Raw genomic sequence first — 11,689 nt, 5'->3', positions numbered from 1 at the left:
AAAAAAAGACCCTGATTGTAATCTTATAAAGTTACCAAAATAAACAATAAACTTTGGGAGAGAAAATGGAAGATACAGACTATTGGTCAAACTAGAGTCCTATCTCCGTACTGACTTTAATGTTACATTTCCTAAAGAAAATGAGCAATGGCGTATGATGAACTTACAGGCACTTTTCAAATTCTGGCAGAACAGTTCCTAACTGCATTCGCCGACGAGTTACATCAAATGGGTAGCTAAAAGAAAAAAAAGACGGGGGTGGGGGCAGGGGAAAAAAAAGGCATAAAGAATTAAAAACTTGTAGTTTTCTACTCAACAACTATTGAGTACAGAGCCCTATAAACTCAAAGAAATAATGTCTTACTGTTCTTATTGTTCTCTCTAACCTAGGAGTCAGGATACAGGCACATGAATAAAATCAATTAACAATAGAGACATCTTTGCTTATGTGACCCCTCTCATTAGAGGATTCTTCTCTCCCATCAAGTTCTGTTCATTCCTAAAAGCCAAATTAAATGCCACTTCCTGAAGAAACAAAATGGTTGCTTTTCATTGTTGAATGCTAATATAGGGTTTCTCAATATTGGCACTATTGACATTTTGGGCTGGATCATCCTTGGTTGTGGGGACCTGTCCTGTGCACTGCAGATGTTTAAGCGAATCCCTGACCTCTGCCCACTAGATGCCAGTAGCACTCTGCCAGCTGTGACAACCAAAAATGCCTCTAGACATTAACAAATGTCCACTGGCAATAAAATCACTCCCCGTTGAGAACTGTTCTAAGGTTATGCAGCAAGTCCCCTTGAACACAGCAGACCAATACAAAATTTTCCTTAAGGACTAAAACTAATAATACAGATAATTGCATTTCATGTTGGCATTGCCTGAAGTTAAATACACAATATACAAATGGAATCTTTTTTTGAGAGAGAGTCTTGCTCTGTTGCCCAGTCTGGAGTGCAGTGGTGCAATCTTGCTTCACTGCAACCTCCACCTCCAGGGTTCAAGCAATTCACTCCCTCAGCATCCAAGTAGCTGGGATTTCAGGCGCCCACCACCACACCCACCTAATTTTTGTATTTTTAGTAGAGACAGGGTTTCACCATGTTGGCCAAGGTGGTCTCAATCTCTTGGCCCAGTGATCTGCCTGCCTTGAGCTCCGAAAGTGCTGGAATTACAGGTGTGAGCTACCGCGCCTGGCCTCTTTTTTTTCTTAGGAACAGGGTCTCACTATGTCTCCCAGACTGGTCTCAAACTCCTGGGCTCAAGCAATCCTCCTACCACAGTCCCCAAGTAGCTGGGACAACAGACAGCACTACTGCATCCAAACTTGCAATTATTTGTAATATGCTTAAAGTGCATACACATCTAAAAGTATTAAGTTAATACTTATATTTTACAAGGGATCCTCTTTTTGAATAATCTATTAGAAAAATAAATGATTAATCCATGTTGAAAATCAGGATTGGGTAATTGTAATTTGACTGAATTAAGTTGGTGAATAAACTTACGATATTGTCTGTGCTATTGCTCCAGCAACACCACCACAAAGTAAGTTTATGTGAGTTTTCAAAACTAAGACATTGGGATTGTCTGATGAAGGTCTGCCAAGAAGGGTAGGGGCATGGGAAAGCCCAACACTCTTTAAAGTACCAAAAGTGAAAAATGAAACACCTGGAAAACAAACAAAAAAAATTCATCAGGATGCTGAACAGAACATGAGCTGTGACAAAGACACCATTCTTATATAATAACCACATTTCCTAGTTTCTAATGTTTGGATTAATCTAAAATAAAAACATTTGTGTATACAAATAACCTAAAGACAACAAAATTACCAACAAAAAATTATGGCTTTGGTTTTCACACACCACTGCAGTTTACAGCACTGAAGTAGGCAGTAGTTAACATAATGCCACTTTATATATGAAGAAAACTAAAGTTTTCCAAGGTTTCACATGAGAAAAATTAAATTCATGATTTAAAAATTTTTTTTTCTTTATTTCTTTCATACGCAAGCCTACATGAATGACATTTTTTTTTTTTTTTTTTTTAAAAGGAGTGTGGTTCTGTTTCCCAGGCTGGAGTGCAATGGAGCGATCTTGGCTCCCGGATTCAAGCGATTCTCCTGCCTCAGGCTCCCGATTAGCTGGGACTACAGGTGTGTGCCACCATGCCTGGCTAATTTTTTGTATTTTTAGTAGAGACAGGGTTTCACTGTGTTAGCCAGGATGGTCTCGATCTCCTGACCTCGTGATCCACCCCACCTGCCTCGGCCTCCCAAAGTGCTAGGATTACCGGCATGAGCCAACGCCTGGCCACTCGTAATTATTAATTAAAGGAAATGTAACAACTTACATTTAAAATAACAATGATAGTGATAATGTAACATATAGGCAAAAAATTCAGAAGTGAAAAAGCATTGTTATTTTAATTCAGTATCTAAGTTTGTCTTCAAGGAAGAATTGTGACCATGAGAGAAGCATTTACGTTGGTTCACACAACACAGAGAATCTAATAAAAACAATATGCAGGTAATGCTTGTTAAACATTACATGATTTTAATAGAACCATTAAGGATGTTTATTAATAAATATGAAAATCAAGCAGTCCTCCCAACTAATGATTACTCAAGATATTGTGATGTTTATTGAATTGGCCAGGTGCAGTGGCTCACGCCTGTATTCCCAGCACTTTGAGAGGCCCAGGTAGGTGGATCGCTTGAGACCAGAAGTTCAAGACCACCCTGACCAAAATGGTGAAACCCCGTCTCTACTAAAAATACAAAAATTAGCCAGGCGCAGTGGCACATGCTTGTAATCCCAGTTACTTGGGAGGCTGAGACAGGAGAATGGCTTGACACCAGGAAGGGGAGGTTGCAGTGAGCCGAGATCATGCTACGGCACTGCAGCATGAATGAGCAAGACTCCATCTGGAAAAAAAAAAAAAAGAAAGAAAGAAAAAGATGGCCAGGCGCAGTGGCTCAAGCCTGTAATCCCAGCACTTTGGGAGGCAGGCGGATCACAAGATCAGGAGATCAAGACCAGCCTGGCCAATATGGTGAAACCCCCATCTCTACTAAAATACAAAAAAATTAGCTGGGCATGGCGGCCTGTGCCTGTATTCTCAGCTACTTGGGAGACTGAGGCAGGAGAATTACAAGAACCAGGGAAGCGGAGGTTGCAGTGAACCGAGATCATGCTATTGCACTCCAGCCTGGGCAACAGAGCGAGATTCCATCTCAAAAAAAACAAAAAAGAACAAAAATTAGCTGGGCATGGTGTTGGACACCTATAGTAGCTACTCAGGAAGCTAAGACAAGAAAATCTCTTGAAGCCGGGAGGCGGAGCCAAGATCGCACCTGGGTGACAGAGCAAGACCTTGTCTCAAAAAACCTCCCCAAATCAAAAGACAAAAAAAAAAAAAAAAAAAAAGAGATTGTGATATTTATTACATTGAAAAATATATATATAAAAAGATACTTTATTTCCTTAAATAAAGAGGGTCTCACTCTGTCACCCAGGCTGGAGTGCCGTAGTAGCTCACTGCAGCCTCAAACTCCTGGGCTCAAGTGATCCTCCCACCTCAGCCTCTCGAGTAGCTGGGATTACGGCATTGTGCCACCATGTCCAGCTAACTTTCGAAATCTTTTGTAGATATGGAGGTCTTGCTTTGCTTCCCAGGCTGGTCTCAAAGTCTTGGCTCCAAGGGATCCTCCCACCTTGGACTCTCAAAGTGGCGGGATTATAGTTGTCAAACACAGTGCCCAGCCTTAAAAAGACAGTTAATGTTTGCTTAAAAAGATGTGAGTACCAACAAATATTCAGTTTAGGATAATATCTCAATATAAAATTCTTATAATCTTCTTTTTTTTTTTTGAAAAAGAGTTTCACTCTTTTGCCCAGGCTGGAGTGCAATGGTGTCATCTCGGTTCACCGCAACCTAAGCCTCCGAGGTTCAAGCAATTCTCCTGCTTCAGCCTCCTGAGTAGCTGAGATTACAGGTATGTGCCATCACTCCCAGCTAATTTTTTGTATTTTTAGTAGAGACAGGGTTTCTCCATGTTGATCAGACTGGTATCAAACTCCCAACCTCAGATGATCTGCCTGCCTCAGACTCCCAAAGTTCTGGGATTACAGGCATGAGCCACCATGCCCGGCCAAGAAGAGACTATTAAATAAAATGGTACTAAGTCAGAAGTGAAGAAAAAACAAAAATTCCTTTACAAAGAAAACAAATACTTCCAGACAGATTAGGGACATACATATAAAAGGCTAAATATTAAAAATCATTCTCAGAAGAAAATATATTTTTGACACAATAAGGACTATCCATAAAAGAATAGATTGATGCATTCAACTACCTTAAAATTTGAATTTCTGAAACACTAGAACAGTTACCAAAAAAAAAAAAAAAAAAAAGGCCAGGTGCAGTGGCTTACGCCTGTGATCCCAGCATTTTCGGAGGCCGAGGTGGGTGGATCAACTGAGGTCAGGAGTTCGAGACCAGCCTGACTAACATTGTGAAACCCCATCTGTACTAGAAATACAAAAATTAGCCAGGCGTAGTGGCAAGCACCTGTAATCCCAGCTACTTGGGAGGCTGAGACAGGAGAATCGCTTGAACCCGGGAGGCAGAGGTTGCAGTGAGCCGAAATCATGCCACCGTACTCCAGCCTGGGTGACACAGAAAGACCCTGTTTCAAAAAAAAAGAAGTTTTTTTTTCCAAACTGGACAGGGTCTTTGTCATTCAGGCAGGAGTACAGTGGCATAATCACAGCTAACTGTAGCTTCAACCTCCTGGGCTCAGGCAATACTCTTGCCTCAGCTTGTTAAGTAGCTGGGACAACACCAAGTATGGCTAATTTTAAAAAATTATTTGTTTCAGATCTCATGAGACTTAAAGAAAAAACAAACAACAAAAAAATTATTTGTAGAGACAGATTCTCCCCATGTTGCCAAGGCTGGTCTCAAATTCCTGGGCTTAAGTAATCCTCCTGCCTCAGCCTCCCAAAGTGCTGAGATTATACGTGTGAGCCACCATGCCTGGCCATACCACATTTTAGTTTGCTATTAGTGTACTGTTTTTTGTTTGTTTGTTTGATTTTTAGAGACAGTGTCTCACTCTGTCACCTAGGAAGCCATTATTTTGGATGAAGCTCCTGCACTACACCCTAACAGACCAGACTAAAAATCAAAACAGACTCACCCATGATTAAGGTCCACACTGTCAAACTAAAACTAGCTGTTATATGACTTCCTGAGAAATTAGAAAAAAGAAGTAACAGCCAAATTCCCTAACAGGGCAGTTTCAATCTTGAATAAACTTGATAGTTAACGTCCCTCTGCTTTATTTATTTATTTTTTTAGAGATGGAGTCTCCTTCACTCAGGCTGGAGTGCAGTGGCATGATCTCAGCTCACTGCAACCTCTGCTTCCCAGGTTCAAGCAATTCCCCTGCCTCAGCCTCCCAAGTAGCTGGGATTACAGGCATGCACCACCACACTTGGGTAATTTTTATATTTTTAGTAGAGACGGGGTTTTACCATATTGGCCAGGCCGGTCTCGAACTCAGGACCTCAGGTGATCCACCCGTCTTGGCTTTCCAAAGTGCTGGGATTACAAGCGTGAGCCACCACACCGGGCTCCTTCTACTTTAATGCGTACACAAAAAAGGTAGCCTAATGTAACCTGAAGTTAACTAGTGATTTTTCTATTTTATTCTCCCTGTCTCCAACTTCCAAGGATACTAACTTTGAACTGAGCAACCTGCTTCTTCATTGTTTCTGCTTTCTTCAACCTTTTCTCTATATAAAATGAATTCCAGCCAGGTGGGATGGCTTACACCTGTAATCCCAACACTTTGGGAGGCCAAGGTGGGTGACAAGAGATTAAAACCAATGGCTGGCTGTGGTGGCTCACGCCTATAATCCAAGCACTTTGGAGGCCAAGGCAGGCAGATCACCTGAGGTCAGGAGTTCAAGACCTGCCTAACCAACATGGTGAAACCCCATCTAAAAAAAATAAAATAAAAACCAATCCAGCCAACACGGTGAAACCCCATCTTTACATACAAAAATTAGCTAGGCATGGTGGTTTGTGCCTGTAGTCCCAGCTACTCGGTAGGCTGAGGCAGGAGAATCACTTGAACCTGGGGGCAGAGGTTGCAGTGAGCCAAGATCGTACCACTGCACTCCAGCCTGGCAACAGAGTGAGACTCCATCCCCACAAAAAAAAAATCAACTCCTGATCTAGTCATTACAACACTTAGGAAATGTATTGCCCAATTCTAGAATTGCAAATAAAGCCAATTGAGATGTTTAAATTAAACTGGCTGCAATTTTGTCGTGGCACACAACTGCATGTAAATCCATAATTACCCCAAAATAAAAAGTTTAGTTTAAAAAAAAACAACTTCACTCACAAGACTTTCTTGGAAAAAAAAAGAATAGGCTGACGCCCTTTTTGCCTCAGCCCGGCTGTTCCCAGGGGAAAAAAAAAAAAAAAAAATTTAAAAAATAAAAAAAAAAAAAAAAACAAAAACAAACAGAACTGTTAACAAGGTAATAACGGAGACTAGAGAACTACAGGTATCCTTATTTTTCTTCTTTCTACTTTTCTATAGTTTCAAAATTTCCCATAAGTCTTCATTATTTATGAGATAAAAACTACTTTTCAACTTCTATTTTAATTAACATGCCCATAAAAACTGAATGCCTAACATCATCTAACGTGTGTGTTAACAAGACTACAGCTGGCTCAGATATTAAGAAAAAGATGTAAAAGTACTTTTCTACTTATTGTACATGAATAGTCATGTTCAAATGCAAGATATTATTACGTGACCATGCATAAATCATTTCTTATGAAAAGTACTTAACAGATAGCATCTTTTTATATTACCATTTCAGAAAAAAAAAAGAAGGTAACAAATTTTAAACATACAAATTAAGATTCTGGCAAATTTGAAACATACCTGCATATGGAGCCATTCCTAAAATAGTAGGCATCAGGCCTCTGTAAAATCCAAAGAAACCACCTTCCTTTTGAGTGAAGAAAAATTGCAAGTGAGATTACATTGTGCTCATTATAATAAACATCAAAGAATAAAATCACACTTTATAACAGAAAAATTATGCTGGGATCCACCCTGAAACACAAAGATGTGCTTTCATAATTACTGTTATTAACATCAATAATTGTAAGTAAAATAATAATTATTTATGTAACATTCAAAATATTTTCCTAAGTATAAAAGGCCATGTTATAGATGAGGAAGGTAAATATGAAATACCTTTGCATAAATAGTTTTGAATGCATGAATAATTCCTGTATAGGTGTGTTCCCCTTTCACCTGGAATGCTAGGCGGACCCTAACCATGTCAAGAGGGTAAGTACAGATAACTGCTGTCATACCTGAAAAGAAAGTAGAAACTTAAAGGTAAAAAAAAATTTTTATATACACAAATATTTTCCTATCATTAGTAGTATTCTCAATATTATAACAATGGTAAAAACACAATGAAATCAAAGGGATATTAATGACAGAATTATGCCGTATCATTAGATGGAAAACAACTTAGTAAGTGAAGGGTCAGTTTGTAAAAATGTTTTCAAGTTCTTCCCACAGTGAAGTTATATTGTTAGCACCAAAATGGTGTAAGTGGATCACGAGGTTTTTTTTTTTTTAATTATTCTACTATTTATGTATTTCCAGTTTGGATATCAGAAAGGAAACACAGTAGGTCCTCCTGATCCATGGTTTCCACATCCATGGATTCAAGCAACCATGGATGGAAAATGTAGTGAGGTCTACAATGGTTGAATCTGTGCTGAACAGGTACAGACTTTTTGGTCACTATTTCCTAAAACATACAGGATAAAAAGTATTTGCATAGCAATTACCTTATAATAGGCATTATAATCTATACTCAGCCCAACACCATCTATTTCTTAATTTCTTTTCCCATGTTCCAAGCTTTCTAGTTACTGGCTCAAAGTAGTTTAATAAAAAATTACTGTGGGAGCCAGGCGCGGTGGGTCACGCCTGTAGTCCTAGCACTCTGGGAGGCAGAGGCAGGTAGATCACCTGAGGTCAGGAGTTCGAGACCAGCCTGGCCAACATGGTGAAACCCTATGTCTACTAAAAATATAAAAATTAGCTAGGTGTGGTGGCGAGCGCCTGTAATCCAGCTACTTGGGAGGCTGAGGCAGGAGAATCACTTGAACCCAGGAGGCGGTGGTTGCAGTCAGCCAAGATTGTGCCACTGCACTCCAGCCTGGGTGACAAAAGTAAAACTGCATCTAAAAAAAAAGGTGGGGGGGGGGAAGAAGAGAAAAGAAGATCACTATGAGAATTAATGTAGTAGTTAAGTAATGAATTGGCAGGACAAGAACATGCAGAAATTTGTAAAGGTAAAGGAGGTGGGCAGGTGCCGTGGCTCACACCTTTCAATCCCAGCACTTTGGGAGCCTGAGATGGGCAGATCACTTGAGCCCAAAAATTCAAGAACAGCCTAACACTATTTAAAAAATAGGCCACGCACAGTGGATCATGCCTTTAATCACAGCACTTTGGGAGGCCGAAGTGGGCGGATCACTTGAGGACAGGCGTTCAAGACCAGTCTGGCCAACATGGTAAAACCCCATCTCTACTAAAAATACAAAAATTAGCCAAGTGTGGTAGCGGGTGCCTGCAATCCCAGCTATTCTACTTGGGAGACTGAGGCAGGAGAATCGCTTGAACCCAGAAGGCAGAGGTTGCAGTGAGCCGTGATTGCACCACTGCACTCCAGTCTGGGCAACAGAGCCAGACTCCATCTCAAAAAAATAATAATAGGCCGGGCGCGGTGACTCACGCCTGTAATCCCAGCACTTTGGGAGGCCGAGGCAGGTGGATCACGAGGTCAAGAGATCGAGACCATCCTGGTCAACATGGTGAAACCCCGTCTCTATTAAAAATACAAAAAATCAGCTGGGCATGGTGGCACGTGCCTGTAATCCCAGCTACTCAGGAGGCTGAGGCAGGAGAATTGCCTGAACCCAGGAGGCGGAGGCTGCGGTGAGCCGAGACCGTGCCATTGCACTCCAGCCTGGGTAACAAGAGCGAAACTCCGTCTCAAAAAAAAAAATAATAATAATAATAATAATAATTAACTATTAACTATTGACTGATAGTCAAATTTGACCAAAATGGTCAAAAGTTAAGAGTATATACTCAAGGGCCAAACACATTGGCTGATGCCTGTAATCCAACACTTTAAGGCCAAGGAGTGCGTACCATTTGAGACCAGGAGTTTGAGATCAGTCTGGGCAACATGGTAAAACGCTGTCTCTACTAAAAACACAAAAATGAGCCAGGTGTGATGGTGGGTACCTGTAATACCAGCTATTCAGAAGGTTGAGGCAGGGAATCCTTGAACCTGGGAAGCGGAGATTGCAGTGACCCGAGATCATACCACTACATTCCAGCCTGGGCAACAGAGCAAGACTATGTCTCAAAAAAAGAAAAGAATATGGACTCTAGAGTGCACCCCCTTGCTTCAAATTAGACTCTACCACTAACTAGCCTAACTAGCTATATGATCTTGATCAAGTTACTTAACCTGGGTTTCAACCCTGATACCTGTCAAATGAGTATCATAGTAAGTGGGTACCCAAATCAGGCTTTTGTAAAGATTGAGTGAGCTAACATATGTAAATGCTTAAAATAATTTCTGGTATATAGTAAAGGTTATATATAAGTGTTAGCTACTATTCTCCAGTGTATTCTATTGAAACTATGTACTTTTTTACCCTTTCCTTTGAGAACCAAATTATTTGCCTTATCTTCTTGCATCCCCCAGTCCCCCATCTTTCTCCTGCACGTCAAAGCTAACAAATTTGAATTAAAAGGGAAGCACAATCAGAGAATTACTAAAGAGGAATATGTAACAACATGGGAATTCAGCTTGCCTGCTGCTAGTAATCAGACTGACATCCATAACAATCATTCAGAGGGTGACTGAAGTTTTCAATTCATGAAGCTACAGTCTCCCATTGGGCCTCTTTTCTCCATTCATACACTCCTTACTATTCTACCTAGCACTGCTTTGTAAGAAGGCCAAAAACGCCCTCCATGAACAAATGAGGCAAATCAGAAACTACTTACCTTGAATAGTGGTGATAACAGCTTTCTTCTTCCCTGAGTTTACAACTACAATCCAATACAAACAGTAGAATATCTTTACCTACCAAGAAGCAATGAGACTCAATCAAGCCGAGACTTGCTTTCAATTTCTATGAATGTGCAAACTCTTTTCTTTCCCTCCCTTAAGTCAAGAAACTGAGGACATAAAGATGAATCTAAACAAAATCAGACTTTTTTCTCTAAATTCTCATCTCCTTACTGTCTCTATAGTCTAGAATCCCAGGAATTATGGGAAAACTGAGAATATGTTTTACCTAGTAATTACATTAGAGATCATATTTAGAAAGTATGGTCATTATGAATTATTTATTGTTTTCCAGTAAGAAATACAAAGGACTTATTTTCTTCTTTTTGTTGAGATGGTGTCTCGCTCTGTCACCCAGGCTAGAATATAGTGCCACTACAGCTTCAAACTCCTGGGCTCAAATATTCCTCCTACCTCAGCCTCCCAAGTCGCTGGGACCACAGGTGCGTATCACCCCAACAAGCTACGAAGGACTTCTTAAAAAAAGAGCTAACAATACAAGGAAAGAGTAAAGGGAAAGAAGAAATTAAGATTAGAAATTGCATAAGACAGGGTTGAAGTATATGGATTTTTTTTTTTTTTTTTTTTTTTTTAAGAGACAGGGTTTCACCATGTTGGCCAGGTTAGTCTCGAACTCGTGACTTCAGGTGATCCAATGGCCTCGGCCTCCCAAAGTGCTGGGATTACAGGCGTGAGCCATCACGCCTGGCTGGAGTATATGGATATTTACAGACTCATCAATTCATCCTCTCCCAAAACTTCTCAATGAATACAGAAGTGGATTTGAGCTTTCAAAGATGGCTTCTCACTACCCTCCGTTCTCATCTGAGGTTGACATAGTGGGAACAGCATCTGGAGTCCATGTACATATTCAAAGAGATTAAAGTATGACAAAAATACATAGATTCTAAATATATACTTTAGACAAAAGAAGGGCTCCAAGCATCATAGGTACAAATAGCTAAGCAAATTGGTCCCGAGTAGAAGTCCAAGGGAGTCCAACTCTACAACAGCTTGTCCTTTGGAAGCACATTACTGCTTCGAGCTTGATTAAATATCAGTTATGAACAACCAAAATACACCTGTCTATAGTTGTGTGCAATCTCTAATGAGTGTGACAACTAAAGTCATGTTCTTAGAAAAGGTTCTAGGGAGAGAAAATTCAGTTACAACACTTATGAGCCATAACAGCAACCATTATAACACAAAAGAATAAGTAAACTTTTTAATTTAAAAAAAAAATACGGTGGCTCATGCCTGTAATCCCAGCACTTTGGGAGGCCGAGGCGGGTGGATCACGAGGTCAAGAGATCGAGACCATCCTGGTCAACATGGTGAAACCCCGTCTCTACTAAAAAAAATACAAAAAATTAGCTGGGCATGGTGGTGCGTGCCTGTAATCCCAGCTACTCAGGAGGCTGAGGCAGGAGAATTGCCTGAACCCAGGAGGCGGAGGTTGCGGTGAGCCGAGATCG

General features: G+C 40.4%; 1 protein-coding gene across 6 annotated transcripts in view; it reads right to left on the bottom strand.

Moving 5' to 3' along the window:
• Nucleotides 1–11,689, bottom strand: part of SLC25A16 (solute carrier family 25 member 16) — a 63,882-nt gene that overhangs the window by 6,949 nt on the left and 45,244 nt on the right. For 5 of the 6 annotated variants that reach the window (XM_037733202.1, XM_037733201.1, XM_017513693.2 and 2 more), the window contains exons 5-8: nucleotides 7,295–7,416; nucleotides 6,977–7,043; nucleotides 1,512–1,674; nucleotides 168–236 (exon numbers count right to left, since the gene is read on the bottom strand). In XM_037733202.1, coding sequence (XP_037589130.1) covers nucleotides 168–236; nucleotides 1,512–1,674; nucleotides 6,977–7,043; nucleotides 7,295–7,416 — 421 coding nt within the window. Of the gene's footprint in view, nucleotides 1–167; nucleotides 237–1,511; nucleotides 1,675–6,976; nucleotides 7,044–7,294; nucleotides 7,417–8,019; nucleotides 8,042–11,689 lie in introns of those variants that run through there. The other variant, XM_037733203.1, reaches the window with a different exon arrangement.

The sequence above is a fragment of the Cebus imitator genome, unplaced genomic scaffold, assembly GCF_001604975.1.
Source record: "Cebus imitator isolate Cc_AM_T3 unplaced genomic scaffold, Cebus_imitator-1.0 Scaffold499, whole genome shotgun sequence".
NCBI lineage: Eukaryota > Metazoa > Chordata > Mammalia > Primates > Cebidae > Cebus > Cebus imitator.
Note: the sequence above shows the minus strand (reverse complement) of the source record. Positions and strands in the feature narration are given on the sequence as shown.